This window comes from Ips typographus, linkage group LG2 (genome assembly GCF_016097725.1).
Source record: "Ips typographus isolate SLU linkage group LG2, UJ_Ityp_2.0, whole genome shotgun sequence".
NCBI classification, from domain to species: domain Eukaryota; kingdom Metazoa; phylum Arthropoda; class Insecta; order Coleoptera; family Curculionidae; genus Ips; species Ips typographus.
In genome coordinates, this window is record NC_138423.1 from 18,724,420 (window position 1) to 18,741,327 (window position 16,908).

Consider the following 16,908-nt stretch of genomic DNA (forward strand, 5'->3'; position numbering starts at 1 on the left):
ACCAGAAGTATTATTTAATGTACTATATTTAAATTTATATACCGGTTTGCTATGGGAAAAGAAATTATAAAATATTTAATTCTAATCTATTCTCTACCAATTTTGTAACAATGGGTAAGTTCACCCGACGTCAGCGGCTTAGAGGTTAAGTAAGCGGTCCTATTTAGTTTGTTATGACTGCTTTCTTAGCTTCTAAGCCGCTAACGTTGGATGAACGTACACATTGTCGTCACTGTGTGGTATTTTGACTTACCTTAAGGTAATGTAATAAAAAAACTGTCAATTGATACAAAGCAAAACTTACTGTTATTATTGTGCGACTTCGATGTTCTGGTTATTTCAGCAAGAATACAACTGTACGTCACGATGATGATGAATAAGGGAATAAAATACAGGAACAAGATACATGACAGGTTGTACACCAGCTCCATATGTTCCGTGGGAAACGATCCAAACGTTACGCACTGCTTGAAATCGGGAAACAGTGGATGATTTCTCAAATGGAATACAAAGCACTGGAAAAAAACATAGATTACTAAAATGTCTTGTTGACGGTTGAAATAACTAATTACACTCTGTCTAATCTAAATATTTTATTTTGCAGCAAACAAAAGAGATTTTTTTTTTAATTATTAAGCTTTATGACAGGGTTAAACCAAGATAATGGCAAGGAAGTTTAAGCATTGAGAATGGGTCATTAGTGTCTAAAACATTTAATTGCTTTAATCTATTTTATTATAGCACTATCATTATTATATAGGTAATGTGGTTGTGTTTGTCCAAAAAGAACTAATTTCAGTAATTAGTAGTGAATAATCACGGTTTTAGATCTACTTTAAGTACTTAATAAAATCAATTATTTCTAAATTTATAATAAATTTTTGTACTACATACTTTAGCACTTATTAGCACATTTTTGTGACTTAAAATATCGTTTGATTTGGAAAACTACCAATACCTGTTACACGATACGCATCATACGACAAAAACGTAGAAATACTGATTAAATTGCCTAATTGTAGCAACCGAGTTTCAATTTCCAATCGGTTCGTTTTTTGAGTGGTTATTTGTACTAAATGTGTTACCAGCATTTTGTTAAATCGATTATCTGAACGCAACAGCGGAAAATATTATTTGAATAATTTGATCAGTTTAATCAAGTGGTTCGATTCGAGTTTAAGTATTTTAATAATTATTAATTATTCCTGAAGCGAACTGATAAAACTATGAAAGTCTCTTGTTGTTTTTGAGCACGTTCTGAATTAATGTTTATTAGTTATAATCGGTAGTTTGCAGGATAAAATATTTCGCTTATCTGGTCTTTTAAATATGATTCAAAATTGTAACCAGAGAAAATGAGAAGACATAAATTGTTTCTTACATACAATAAAAACTTAATCTTATCTCTTTTTATTTCATATTTTTACTGAATCCTAGATAATTCGATATTTCAAGAAAAATTCTGTTTGCTAGTAATATACCATATTGACATTCAGGTAATGCACTCTATTCTTGAAACAAGCAATTTTGAAACTTTCAAAGTCTAATACTGTTTAAACAATCCAGTTAAGATTAACTTTATTGTTTATGTTCTGTCTGTCGTTCCATAATTTGAAACCAACAGAAAATAATAACGGAACGAGCGAACTGTACTCTATACATCCAAGAATCAAGCTTAAACTTGTATGTCAACCTAATATTTTATGTATGTGTTGAGGCTAGTAGACAACCACAAGAATAGAAGTAAACATGAAACATATAGGACTGAAACCGAAATGGAAAGAATGGAAAACATCACCAGAACGATTGCACACTATGAAGTAAACAAATTTTAATTTGTTATACAGCACTAATCTGTCACACCTAAAAGCAATTTCTACCCTTAAAGTTAGTAAATGGTGGCAGATGGGCTATTGCAGAAAACAAATCAAGTAGTAAAAAAACAGAAAGTCGGTTACGACGACAAATATCGGCACGTTGAATACTCCGGAGAAAGGCAAGTCAAACTCTCCATTTTCTTTAGGACAGTAAAAAGAAAACGAGAAAAAAGTTTTGCGTTAGTCAGGTTTATATTACATACGAAAAAGAAGAAAAGAGTTTTCAACCTAAAAAGGCTTTTACCAATAATCTTAGTCATTTTCATGTTATTTACACAATAAGTGACGGAATTGTTGCTAACGCATTGTTTGGTACATGCTACGAGAAAACGTCGTCTCTGTGAAGCGTGTTCAATAGACTTGATATGAAACGAGTGAAAAACTGTTTCTAGAATAAACATGGCGGTTTTGAGTCAAATCGAAAAACAAAATTTTACTTGAACGTTTAAAAAGTCGACAATATAATAAAAAACTGTATTGAGGTTAAAATTAAATTCCTAATTTATTCCTGGTAATGTTTCAACACAAGATACATTATAATCTTAATTTATTTTCTTTTAAATTTAAAATAAAATATACGAGATTCTTTTATAGAATGAACAGGGTTTTTACCCTGAGTGGCAAAAAGTTAGGGACTTAAAAACAAGTAATTTTTTAGCATTGGAGTTCTCTTAAAAATATCCTTATCGGAGGTTCTTTGTCATTTTATACTAGATTTTTTTATTCTAGAGCCTATTCAATTACCATTTTCACTATTCAAAAAAAAATGAATGATCGTGTGCTATTTCAAAAGTATACAGTTTCCATATAGCAAATTAAAAATCTTATATAGTTGATAAGGAATGATTTATAGGATTTATTCGTTGCTTAGAATTTTATTTTTTTCCGAAGGGGATTGCAATAGCTTATGCCTTGAAAAACAGCAAATTAAGAAACTTGATTTTGGGCTTAATCGAAACTTTTAAGTTTTATTTTTTAATGTAATATGGGAATTTAAAATTCTAGACTAAATTTTAAGTTTTCTTGAGAGTTGTGATATTGCACAGTGTCTCATATATTATACCAAAAATTTCTAATAACTTATTATATCTATTTCTATTATGCCAAGTGCACAATCTTGCTGGAATGAGAGACCAACGTAGAGTTCTTATGCATCCGACAAGCTTTTAAAAAATTAAAAAATCATTGATAGGATTACCATATAAAACTACCTAGAGTTCTACAGGGTGGTCCAGTTTTAAATGTCAATAATTCACCAATCGATAGCCCATCAAAAAATAAGTTGACATGCATTATGTCATTTTCCTGAAGAACGCTTCCTAAGGAAGACACAAACCTCCAAAGTTATATATTAGCTTGTCTGTGATGTTATTCAAAATGTCTAATTGGGTTTTGTGTTTTTTACTTTAAAAAATGGTTCAAAAGGATTCAAATCTGGTCATCTGTGAGGTTTACGAGTTAATTTTTGACACTGAGTCAATAGTCAAAAAACAGTATTTTTGGACTAATGTTTACTGGCGTTCAATTTTTTTGACTATAGGTAGTGTAAAACTGATCATTCAATTCAAACTTTTTTTTTTATTTAATTAAACATTTTGGACTAATTTAATTCTAAAAATTAGCGTTTAAGACTAATATCGTAGAATTTTTAATGACAAATTTGTTTACTTTCATCAATGAAGAGTCTGAAACTTAACTTTTACTATAAAAATAGTTTAAAATTTGATTTTTTATTCTTAAATCACAGTGAAGCGTTTAGAAGTCAATTTAATACTGACAGAGCGTGAAATGGCATGTTTAACCTATAGAAAGTGTTAAAATAGTTTTTTAAGTTTGCTATGTCAAAAACTTGGTGAAGATAACCCTAATAGGTACTTGATTTTCCAAGCTGAAAGCAGTTTTAAAGCCCTAAAAATAGTCCAGAATTCTAAGAAAATAAAAAGCAAAGTAAAAAAACTTGAAAAGTTAGTCTTCAAATCAAATGTCAATATTCTGTATTTAAGACTATTTTCAAGACTAAAATATTGAAATGTATTTTCAAATTATGAAAACTTACTTTAAGTGCAAATTTTAGGCTTTTTATGTCACTTTTCATTGGTACAGAGTCACTTTTTGGTGTCCAAGTCAATTTTCAAGGTTGAAATCTGTGAATTGGTAGTCAAAAATTCTAGATAAAGTAGTTTTTCATGGCTACAAATCAATTTTTACTACTAAAGTTTTTCAACTTATCTGAAAACTATAACGACCGACTACAAAGACAGTTTTTAAGCCTCTCAAGTGAATTTTTACAGTTTCCAAGTCAATTGTCAAGGCTAAAGTCTTTCAATTTGTCTGAAAACTATGAAAACTATCTAAAAAGACGTTTTTTAAGCTTCGTTCAGTCAAAAGTCAATTTTCACTGTTTTCAAGAAAATTTTTAAGTTGGGTTGGGTTTGTTTTGAACGTAATAACTCAATTATCTCGTAAACAAAGTTTCAAATCAGAATTTTATAAGAGATACTTATTTTGTAAATTGAACAAGTAAAAAAATATTTTTGAAAAATATACAGTGACGTAGAGAATAAAGCAGAAAAATCGAAACCATCTTTCTGTATTTACATCACTGGACAGTTTCGACAAACGTCATTAACATCACATAATGAGTATTAATTGCACATATATTTGTTCTAAATTTGATTAAAATATTGCTCCAGCGGTCTGACAGTTATGACAAGAAACCGATTTTTTAAATTAAACTTTTATGGACTGTATTTTCACCTTGGGAAGCATTTTTCAGGAAAGTGACCTCTATGTATGTTAACTTATTTTTTGATGGGATATCGAATGGTGAATTATTGACATTTAAAACTCGACCACCCTGTATAACGGAACCTGCTTGTAAGATCCTTTATGGCATTCGTTTAAATTTGCAGTAAACAAGTTTGCTATGACAAATCAATATGCTCCAGTTGGTAAATTTGCATTGCATAAATGCAAATTTTGAGTCAACAGTGCTATTCCATTCCGACAAAAAAGCAACAGAAAAGTGTTATGTAGTTATACAATATTTCACCGGCCATTTACGAGTGATTTGTAGGTTCAAAAATAACAATTTTTTTATTTAATCCTGCAAGAAAGTTTGGCATTAGTAATTTTTTGCTTGATTGTAAGTATGACCATTTTTGTGATGATATTTACAAATCAAATAGGAATATCTGTTTCTCTTTTACGTATGAATGTTTTAAATGAGAAATGAAATAATTCAATTACTCAATAAATGGATATTCGGTACATAAAAAAACGAGATTATCTTTATGCTAATATCCAAAAATCTACTAAAAAGCTTCAATCTGAAGTCTTAAAAGACCATTTCAGTGTGTCTGCTGTGATATTTCCCAGGCGTATACTTAGGTCCACAGCTCCTTTAGCAGTTTAATAACTGAGGTCACCCTCTTTTTTATAACGCTCGATACTTTACGACCCTAGAATTTAAAGAAGATTCTGATTTCCTTTTTTTAAAAGTTGATTCAATGAAAAAAGATGTTTGACTTTGGTTTTGAGACAATAAGAGGATTGCTTTTTGCTTAAGAATTCTTGTCACAAGTCACTAAATTGTTTACTTGTTTTGCAGGGTACTTAAATTCAACATTAAAATGATTTTTCCTATTTATTTTACTCATGACATAAATAACCAACATCGACTTAATTGTTTTCGTTGTGTAAAATATGTAGGTAGAATTTATTGATTACGATATTTAATTTCAGCTTGAAACAACAAAATGCAATTTTCTCTCAATAACAAAATCTGATTACTATTCTGATTGCAATGTTCGATCACTTTTTTGTATTAGTTTATTTTTAGTACACTTTACGCCTTCTTATTTTAGGTCGATCCATACAGATCCAAATGTTGTATACCGCAGATTAATGTGATTTGTCGGACAAACAGAATTCAGAGATAGATTTAGATAAACTATGGCAGAAAGTTGTCAACATTGATTTATGTTACAATTATTACCGGAAAGCTGTTGTAGCAAAATTTTCAATATGGTTCAAAATCTCAATTTACGTAAAATATACCTGCCTTCCGGTGTGGCCAGGATATCAGTTAAATGTCAGGAAAGTAATATACCCCCGAAAACAATCAAGGTCAAAAATATACCCCAGGGAAATTATTATGACTGAGTTATAAAAGTTAAAAACCTCATAACTGCCAAGCAATATTTTTTGAGCATATCAATTATTATTATGAGGCGGAAACCAGAAAAGGCTTTTCTTTGTACTCACTTTTATTGGAGCTAAATGTTCGAAAATAAAAAACCTTAAAAAAAACGTTTTTCCAATCAGCATTTCCTTTGACTTTCTTAAGTGCCAATATTATCGTACCGGAAATAATTTATTCACCCATCCAGACGTTGAAAAAAAAACCAGCCAAGCCAAGCTTTTGTTATATTCGTATTTTTCTTACGGATTGAAAAATAAACCATTTTCAAGAAATCTGATTGGATTTAGTAAAAAATAATATAAAGTCAAATTTCAATTAGAAGGTTACATTGGTTAGAGAAACGGAATTTTCATACGTTAGCTCATCTGAAAATTGTTGAACAAGTTTACTTATGCACAGGGTTTTCCATAGGAAAAACTAGTGTCAACAAAATTTAGGAAAAAAGTCCGGTTACTAATGATGATTACGACGAATTCTATTTAGAGAGCTCTATTGACGTGTAAATTAAATGTTCTGTATGTACCTCCTAGAGGCAAATAGGCATTAATACAATAAAATACAATTTAGTGTTCTATTACTCCGAATTAATAGCACATACATAATTATATTTCATGCAATATGTATCACGTCTTTTCTAATGTTAGTGATAATTAATTTGACAAACGAACAACTGTAATTAAAACAATAACGTGATTAATGAAAGCCTCGTGGAGCAATTCGATGCTATAGTGTCAACGTGACGTTAATGTAGTTAGCAGGACACGAGGTAGCTCAATAAACGTACAATTTTACAGTTTTCCACTTATAAATTAAATAATAGTACAATAAGCTATTTGCGTATTTTGGAATTTTATTTTAAGCGCAACCGTTTCATAAATAGGGAGTAAAAACAAAAAAGGAGATATTTGAAAAATGCCTTACGTGCTGTGTAACACAGCAGAATAAGTTAATGTTGGCACTAAAAAATGCTTTATTAATTTTTTACAAGAATTGCTAATGCTAATGGACTTCAGAGTAGTTAAGTATTTCCTAAGTAAGAAAAGTTTACGTTTTCTTATAGTGGAAAGTCTAGTAATAAACTTAATTAATTAAAATAGCATGAAAGGAACTTTTGGTGTACTTTCGAAAGTTGGACAACTACCGCTGTGCTTAATTGAGAATATGTACGAAGTATGTTTCATTCTATGAGAGAAAGACAGTAACAAAAATAAATTAGACACGTGTATAGTCTTTTGGGGGGGTGACAAATGAAAATTATTCTATCTTTATTACAAAAAGGTTTAATATATTTGTGTGCTTTATTTGTATTTTAACAAGAGTGATCAGTAATAAAGATGTTATCTTATGCTACGTTATAAGATTATGGAATTTCACATGGTTTGCCTAGAAAATTTAACGACCTTAAGTAAAAAGTAGTTTAAAAAAGAAGGAATTTTTGTTAAAAAGTAGTCTTTGGCACATTCAAAATGGACAATTTCTGGAAAAGTTTAAGACACTTGTGGAGGTCTCTGTCACTTTTGAGAAGATTCTCAATAGCATTTATAGGTTTATGTAACTTTTAAAATGGTGCTCGGGGCCTATGACAATTGATAACAGTTCTGGGAAGGTTTAAGATAGTTGTAGAGAGCTCTGGAACTTTTCAGGAAGTTCTCAGTAGAATTTAGAGGTTTTGGCACATTCAAAATGGTGTTAGAGGTCTCTGGCAATTTAAAGCAGTTCTGGGAAAGTTTAAGGCATGAAAGTTAGCTCAACGCATAGAAAATTCCATTCAAATCATCATCAAATCATCAGGAATCATTTCCATGTAACATCTAACCTTTCTCAAGAAAAATAAAAATCGATTGCTTCACTTTTTATTATAGCGTTGTGGAACGCATTCTATTAACGTTATAGGTTAGCCATACGGAGTCTAATCATTTGCTTGGCAAATTTAACAAGGTAATAACAATTTGCAAAACACGCTATTAAAATTTAAAAAAAACTTAGAATTACTTCATTAAAGTAATCAAACAAGATGTTACAAATGTTGGAAATGTATTTCCATTAATTTCCATAGTAGTACAAATTTTGTTTGATTCTTTATGTAGAATCTGGGGTGTAATTTTGCATTCTTATACTTCGAATGATGATTGATTTGTTTAAAAAAAGTGTCCCATTCGAAAATAAAGTTGACGTATTCGACGGTTTTTCTAAATAATCTACAGGGTTACTAAAAACGTTACTGGTTCGTTTTCGATGGGCCACCCCATATAATAGTATTTGCCCACCATTTCAACATATCATTCTTCGATACCTGATATCAGACATAATGTAAGCACAAAACCTTTTAGCTATAAAATATTATTTGAACTCATTAAATACTAATAGGAAAGAACATAAAACAACAATTTATTTCATACATGAGAAAAGAGGAAAACTTATTATTGCCCTTAAAAGTTACATTGCGCGGTTCATAATTTTGGAGCTTTATGGAGCTTTCCATAAAGCCAAAAGCTTCAGTTTAATATCATTATCTGACCCAAAAAACTCCCTCTTTAAATCTAGTTATTCGAAGTCAAAGTCGAAGTCTGGAATTTCAATGCTTTTTGAAGTGTCTGACTGATTCAGTTTGTACAATCTCATTTTAACTTTTCGTTCCAGAAACATTCTTAACTCTTACATATTTCTTTTTGTAAGAAAATTTATGACCGCCATAAGACATAAGCGCGTATGCTTTTACGTGTACGTGATAGAATTCTCACTTGCCTGTGTAAGTTAGTATGAAAAATTATCATTACCTGTGGAATACAATAGATTAGGGAGGCGCCCCAAGCCACTATCAGCATGACTTTTCCCCTTTTTCTTGCGACATTCACTCTGAGTGGGTACATTACTGCGAAGTATCGATCCAGGGAGATGCAAACCAACACATTACTACTTAGGTAAGGACCTAGAGCTCTCAGGAATTGTACTAACTTGCAAGCTGCGTTTCCTGCAACCCATCGGCCTGTAATTCTCCAACCCACCTAGAACAAACATGAACAAATATTGAACAAAAACACAAATTGAAGAGCATACAAACATTATTTCGTATTAGTAAATGTTTCCTAAACCTTGAAAAGGAAGAAAACTGACTTGGTTATCACTATAATCACAAACAATTCATACTTCCGTAAAAGTTTCTTTTGTGGTTCTCATTAATCAAGTTATACCTTGTTTACGCAAAACTTTACTTTTACACGTTTTACGGTTTAGATTTTTTCTTCTAAACTGCACATTATCCAAAATGAAGATTTATTAATGTCACTTTAAACAGCTAGTACAAAATATAATGCAGATTAAATAGTCAAGTTAACTGAATGCACAAGATGCTGAGTGGGTTGATGATAAAATAGTCGCATTATTAGTAGACGCTATAGAAATCAGAGTTATATTAATGATGATGCAATACTTTGCAGAACTTGCCCGGATTTTGTAATATTTTAACAAGCTCGTGGCTTAATTTTGACAAGCACAGTGTTGAATATAAAATATAGTTTGTTTTAAATTTTTAATAAAAACCTAGGGCAAGTAACCCAAATACTTAGTGCACATGAACACGAAATTGCAAGAAATTGCAGACTATAAAAAGTTTTATTTGCCTTTTTCGAGTTTATGACATATTTCGGATTTAGCAATAAAACAGAAAAGTTATATGAACTACTGCAGTATATGCAACATTTTTTATATAAAAAATGCTAATCATACTTTAAGTCGATAGGATGAGTTTTCAGGGATGATGGAATAAGTGAGGTATTGTGAGAATTAAGTTGTTTGCAATGATTCAGATTTCATCCAGGCAAGTAATTTACTTGTTTAGAAAAGTTATTACTATTATTCTTAAAAAACGCCTCAGTGAAGAGGGTGTTTACTTTTTGAATTCGGACATGTCACCTCTAGAAGCACGGAAAACCATCATAACAAACCTTCTATGCATATGGCTACGTTTCAGTTTGTTTCTGATTGAGGTCTTGTTGGCACACTTTTGATTAGACATTTTAGTGGAAAACTAGTGTATTCTGCTTTCTGAAATGTTATTGAAGTAATTTTATAATAAACATGCCAATCAAAAATAATAATCTAAATATTTAGGTGTGACAGTTCTGGAGATATTCACCGAGTTTCTCGTATCGACAATGGTCTCCTAAAGCCTTTGTAAGCAGTGTTTCACATATTGGTGACAAATGAGCTTTCCAAATACATGTTGGCGTTCTTAAGGAAATGTTGACTGAGTATTCCACTGGAAAATGAAACATAAGCTTATTTAAGGCTTGTTTCCAGCTTTATGACCAGTTAAACTGATTAAATTTAGAACTGCAAATTATCCAGTTTCAAGATAAACCCAAGTATTCGTATTACAGTATAACAACAGGAAAAATGTCCTAAGCCTCATAAACATTTTGATAAAGAAACTGAAAATCAAAACTAAAATCTCTTTAATATTCAAACGAATGAAAAGTGGTATGACATTTTCTATTATATTCTAATTTTGCAAAAACATCTAGTAAACATGTTTGTGTACGAAGCTGATACCGTGATTATATAAATATCAAAATCAACAGGAAAATAATGTTGAGCCTGATGATCTCAACCGGAAAATGTTTGTTCTCGTTATATAAAGCGGGGTCATATTTGTCGATTAGGATAGGAGCATGTAAATTAATAATTCAAGAGCTATCCACGAAACGGGACGGGTATAACGCTTATAACTCGGACCCCTTAAGACAAAGGTTAGGAATATGTAAACATCATGACCTAGACTGTGTTCTTACTCCAAGTTTAGTGCAAAGTTGAGAAGTAGTTTTTTCTTAAATTATAATACAATAACAATATAACTGTAAATTAATTAAAAAACTACAGTTTTCTCAGTTAGCTAGAAACCGTGTTCTGCCACTAAATTGACTTTGCTTTATAAACTGTCTTAAAAATTCTGCTTCAGGGAAATGAGCGCAAGTTTTAAAAATGTTTTCAATCCTAAAGGAGTTAATCGAAGGATATGATTAAAATGGTACGCTGCTGTTTCCTTTTATATTAACCGTCTTCTACAGCTTCAGTCTGGAAATTAACTTTTCCTTCCTTGCACTCTTCACATAGTCAAAAAATCCACTTTTACGGACGTTGAGTCGTCAAAAATGTCCAAAAAACCATGTTATGTGGAAGAACGCCGACTGACCAAAATCTTTAAAACGAGTCTCAAAAAGCAAACTTGTATCTGCGTAACTCAGATATCATAAAATATATGCAGAAAATTGTCAAAAACCACATTTTTCTTTTTAACTGAAATGAGTCCCTAAAATATCAAAAAAAAATAAATAAAAACCCTGTAAATAATGTTGACTAATTTCTAGTTGTATTCCATTATTCAGATGACTTTCCACTCTTAATGTAGTGACATTTTGATCATTTTTATTTTGTTCTAAAAATGCCACAGGATGTTAATATCTATGGACGTTATTGACCATTTTTCAATAAACGTACGGTGGCTGAAGAAATATAAATTTATCTACAAAAAATGGGTATTACAGCGTTCAATCTTGGATTAAGCTGGGACAGCAATTTTATATCTGCTTTCCTAATCCCAACTGCTGTGTTTACTTCGTATTCAGTAATGTATAGCAGCTTATTTCGTTTTACCTGTGCCTGTATTTGTTGTCACACGACCTAAATACGTTTTTTGTTTTTCTTTTTTAGCTAATTTAAGCGGAAATAAAACGTTTAAAACAATCGGATTTATTATCCGATATATATATTTTTTTCCCGTTGCAAAAGTAATTTTTAAAGATGCAAGCTACATTCAATAAATTATCCATATTTTGACAAAAAATGTCCGGTTATTTTTTTCATGGATTTTACTACGTTGTACGCAATTTGAAATAACGTTTTTCAACCGTAGTGTAATAAATATTCTGATAAAGCTTTCTGCCAAAGAACCTTTTATTACCGTTATTCTTGTTTGTATGAGAAATAAAAGGGACGAATCCTTAACATATTGAAGTCAAAGAGCTTTTGAGCCCAAGCATATGCTAACCTATAAAAAATAAATTTGACAGTGAATGGGAAGCAGAAAAACAAGAGTGTATTATAAACCATCATATTATAAGATTTTTTTAACAAATTATGATGATTATTATTGAACAATATCACTCAGAATATTATAGTAATATGCGTAGGTTTTGGATTGAAATAAATGCAATTTATTTTGCTATAAACACTGCCTTGTATCCAATTGCCCAATTTGAAAGCTGTCATGTTCAAAAAGCGAGTTCATTATTCATAACTTTGTATAAAGCATTTTGTACACTGAACAAAAAATCAATTTAGCAAATCAGCACCTAACTATAACAATTTTTTTTTAAAGAACAACTAGTTTGTTCTCGTTTCTATTTGCATCTTTTTGTTCTGTTACAGGAATTTAAAATACTACAGTTCAGAGATTATTATTACTTTTCCTAAAGTTGGTAACACCGGTTATAATCAAACTCTTAGAAAAGCACGAACATAATTAATTCCTTCTTAATTAAAGGAAATGTTTAGTTGAGATTATTAATAAGTACTGCTGAAGTTTGCCAGGAAACAATTGCGATTTTAAACTTTAGATGAATTAGTATAGAGTTTGGTTTCTCAAGTAAGAAAGTATAGGGTGATTCATTTAAAGTGTGCTTTTATTAAGACTTATGGGGTACTAAGGACAACTTTTGAATTAATTTATGTTACAGCAGCGTATATTTGCGTGGGTAAATTCTGTATGTTGTTTAGATGATTTAGGCATTTGATATTTAATATAATCAACTATATCAGCAATAGTTTTAAAAGAACTATTTTTTTAATCCTATAAATCAGAATTCCAATACATATATTATAGCAGTCAGTCAATTATAAAGTTTACCAAGTAGATTTTAATTTACTTGAACATAAAGAACAATAGTTGATCACTTTGCTTGGTAAATTACCAATATTTTTGGCTATACAAGGTTCTCCAGAAACTGCTGGAGTTGCTGTACTTGTATTTCTCTAAAGTTTTATTTATTTATTACGAAAACAACAAGCACAGGATCAGATTTCCAATTACGAAGTTGTTTTCAAAAAGAAAATGAAACAGAAACAATGCCAAGAAATAAAGATAACAAGAAGCAAACATGACCAACGTAGTAGGTGCTGTTACGATTAGTTTGTTTTAGGACAAAAGTTACATTACTTTAGCGTCTTAATTTTAAATATAAAATAAGAATATTCATTATATTTAAGGTGTAACACTCTACTATTTTTAGGGTTTTTTAAGTCCGAAATTCTTGATTGTGCTCAATTTTTGAATATTGAAATCGCTTTTGTAAAGTGATTTTTCTGAAACTTTTCGAATTGCTTGGTAGGCAATAGATTAGGTTTGTACAAATTTTTAAAATTTCACTATAATCAGATAACTAACCAACTCTTACCTAGAAGGGTAGAGGGAAGGAAGTTTACATGCCCTCTACACAAATGAAATCCCAAGGTGAGCCCCTTAAGGTTTACTTGCTTCCGGATTTAACTTTATTATTCGGGAAATTATATTGTGTTGCATTACCTTCGTTAATAATATACATAAAAATTATTTATATCCTAGCTGATCTCAGTAAATGCAATTAATTAGTGTAGTTAAGGTTCATTTTGTACTGTAAAAGCTCCTCGCTAAGTCTAGTAAAAGCAGTAGAAGACAACTTTATCAGTCAATTAGATCTAATAGGAGGGGTTTATAGAGACACATAACAAGCGTTATTATGGAAAATAGGTTTCGAATACATAATATTATACGTTGAAAGCGTCTGCTGTATCATATCTACGTAAATACCTAAGATCTACTTTTGTTAGTGATTTAAAAAAGTTTATTTTGGAGAAACAGAAGATGAACTCAAAAATTATTTTAATGAAAATATACTAAAGTAACACTGAAAAATAAATATAAACCTTTAAGAAATATAAGAAAAACTATCTAACTTCTATAGACTTGAGTCCAAGCACCGTGGACCAAATTTATTGTCTACAGGAAGCTGCATCCCTTTAATGTTGAATAATAAAAGAAATTTTTAATTTAATACTTCTTTCAGAGAAATGACACGGAACTATAATTAAAACTGAAACATTCAGGTTAATTGCTATGTACGAATTACATTTTTAGAATTGTTTTGACGATGTTTTTGCATAGATTTAATGCAGATGGGAATGTTAGTGGTATTAGGCATTATATAGGCAAACAATATCAACTTCAAAAATAGAAACAACTTGACGTTATTGAAATTTTTCTTAGGAAATACAGTGAAGATTAAACTTACAGTGAAATACATTTTTATTTTATAAGATCAGCTGTCCACTAAACTGTTTCGAAATCTTTTTTGCCATTTTGTGTACAGAGGGAAAATATTGTTCGGTTTTCAACAATTGACCACTTTATCAGAAATGATTTTTAATGGTTGTCTCTTCTTACCATTGATTTCATAATTAATTGTAAAAAAGAAGGCAAGAACAGTTATGTACTTATAAACAAATATATAATTTAAACTGATGACATTTGGAACAAAATAATGAAAATTGATATTATCCCAAAATCTTACGAATGTTAAAACCAGTTTGATAAAGTTGTGTTAAAGACAAATCTGGGGATAATCCGCAATTATTACTTGGAGCTATCATGGAATTAGAAGATAACTCGGCTTTGTAAAAACAACCCTTAAAGTTACATAAAATTAGCTTTAAACTCTTTCCAGAAGATTCATGAGGATTACTTGTTTTGTTTATTATATAGGGTTAGAGTTTATAAAGATTACGGAATTTGGTAAAACAGCTTAAAACCTGTTCAATACAGTCGGTTGAAATTTAAGAATTTAATGCTTTAGTTGATTTCAATATCATTTTTAATGTGCTGTATTGGCACAGATTTTTTAAAAGTAAAATTAGTAGATTAGGCAAAATTTACAAATGTCTTTCAAAATTTACAAATAGAATTTAGAATATTACTGAATTAAAACAAGATTTGCTTCAAGTGCATTTTTTGGGTCATTTAACAATTAAGGAAACATTAAAGATGTGAAAACTTTCTTGATTGATTAACATTTTGTACCACCCGGTATCTTACAGGATTAGTTGGCAACGTCGATTTGAAATGCAGAACTGCCACAGTGAGCTTTTAGCCAAATTTCAGGAAAACTCTTGAGTTACATGTTTAAACACTCTGCCAGACAGCGCTAATCGGATTTTGTGAGCGGCCTGCAAGTTCATGTGGAAAAAGTAACTTCTTAGTGTACATTATTTATCTGATCGAGAGTTGGTATTGAGTTTTCAAATAAACCAGTATTTGCTACACATCTTGGTATTAAGTGCAATTTGGATGCAAATAAATATTTGATATTTGCATTTGCTAATCCAAGTTTTCAAATAAATATTTGCTACACATCTTGGTATTAAGTGCAATTTGGATGCAAATAAATATTTGATATTTGCATTTGCTAATCCACTGGATAAAAATTGTGCAGCAAACACATTACAATAAAGCAAAATAAGAATTATTGTTTGGGTGTGTGATAAATGATATTCCCACTATTTCAATACAACATGGCAATTTTTTCGGTAACATTATGCAATATTTGGGGACAAATTTAATCCAGAATTGAAATCAAGATTTGTTTTTATTTGGTACAATAATAAGTTCCTTTAAAAGAATATTGTTGCTTTCCTATTAGTTAAAAATGGTTAATTTGTTTCTCTATGTAAGTAAAGAGAAAATACAGTCTGTCTAAGTGTTTTTTGTTAAATCTTATATTACACCAATATATATTAATTTTATTCCAAAGGAAAAGATGGTTTCATGAGAATTAAACGTATTTGTTAATTTTGCTTGTAGGGTAAATATTTTTGTATGACTTTGAAATATGTTTCTCCTAAATTTAGTTTTTACAACTCTTTTACAATCCTTTATGTCCTTTTCAGAAGGCATATAATAATAATAATAATATACTCGACATATAATAACAGTCATTATCTAATTAATAATTAAAAAAACTTCAATACTAAAGAGTATAACAGCTGATTACAAATAAATTAAAGTTATTATTCGTGGAGTCAAAGGTATCCTGACTTAGCTTATCCTTATAGTAGGATTAAACTGGATGTCTGTATGTGATTTCTGTTGTTAAAACCATTTTCGTAGTATTAGCATTTTTCATTATTCGTTTCCGTTTTAATATCTCGTTCCGTGGTCTGTATAAAAGCAAGAAACATAAACACCTGCCACCGCAAAGCTGCCCATCCATTGTAAGTTTTCCTTGCCTGGAAAAATATTATTGTTGATTTTTCTTTCACCAGTGTATAGTCTGCTTGAAAACTAACTAATACCTCTTTTGATGTGGTAACTGTCTATAGTTACATTTATTGTAAACGGCGCTAATAAGAGCATAAATAAAAAAAAGGTCAACACAACATCCGTTTACACAATAATTGATATCACGTCAGTTAAATTATGATTTGTAAGAAACGAACTTTAGAGAATAATGAAAACGATTTTTAAAGAAAAAAGATTTTTTGGTTCTGTAACTTATTATTTATAAATTTGGATTTTATCTGTATTTTCCAGAGAGTCAGTGTGAACTGAAAACCTGGTTTTGAATAAATGTGGTGACAGTTGCAGACTGGCAAAAACTAATCAACCTGGCAAAAAATTAATTTTTCAGCTCTGATGGAGCCTTAATTTAAAATATCCATACTTACAGCAAATTTATCTGACATTTTATAATGGATTTCGTAAATCAGGGCGAATTCTAGTGCAAATACGATGTGTATTAA

General features: G+C 30.2%; 1 protein-coding gene across 2 annotated transcripts in view; it reads right to left on the minus strand.

The window, feature by feature from the left end:
• LOC145724708 (adipokinetic hormone/corazonin-related peptide receptor variant I-like) overlaps positions 1-16,908 on the minus strand; it is a 72,897-nt gene that overhangs the window by 11,230 nt on the left and 44,759 nt on the right. For both annotated transcript variants that reach the window (XM_081973106.1, XM_081973107.1), the window contains exons 3-4: positions 8,859-9,086; positions 305-515 (exon numbers count right to left, since the gene is read on the minus strand). In XM_081973106.1, coding sequence (XP_081829232.1) covers positions 305-515; positions 8,859-9,086 — 439 coding nt within the window. The remainder of the gene's footprint in view (positions 1-304; positions 516-8,858; positions 9,087-16,908) is intronic.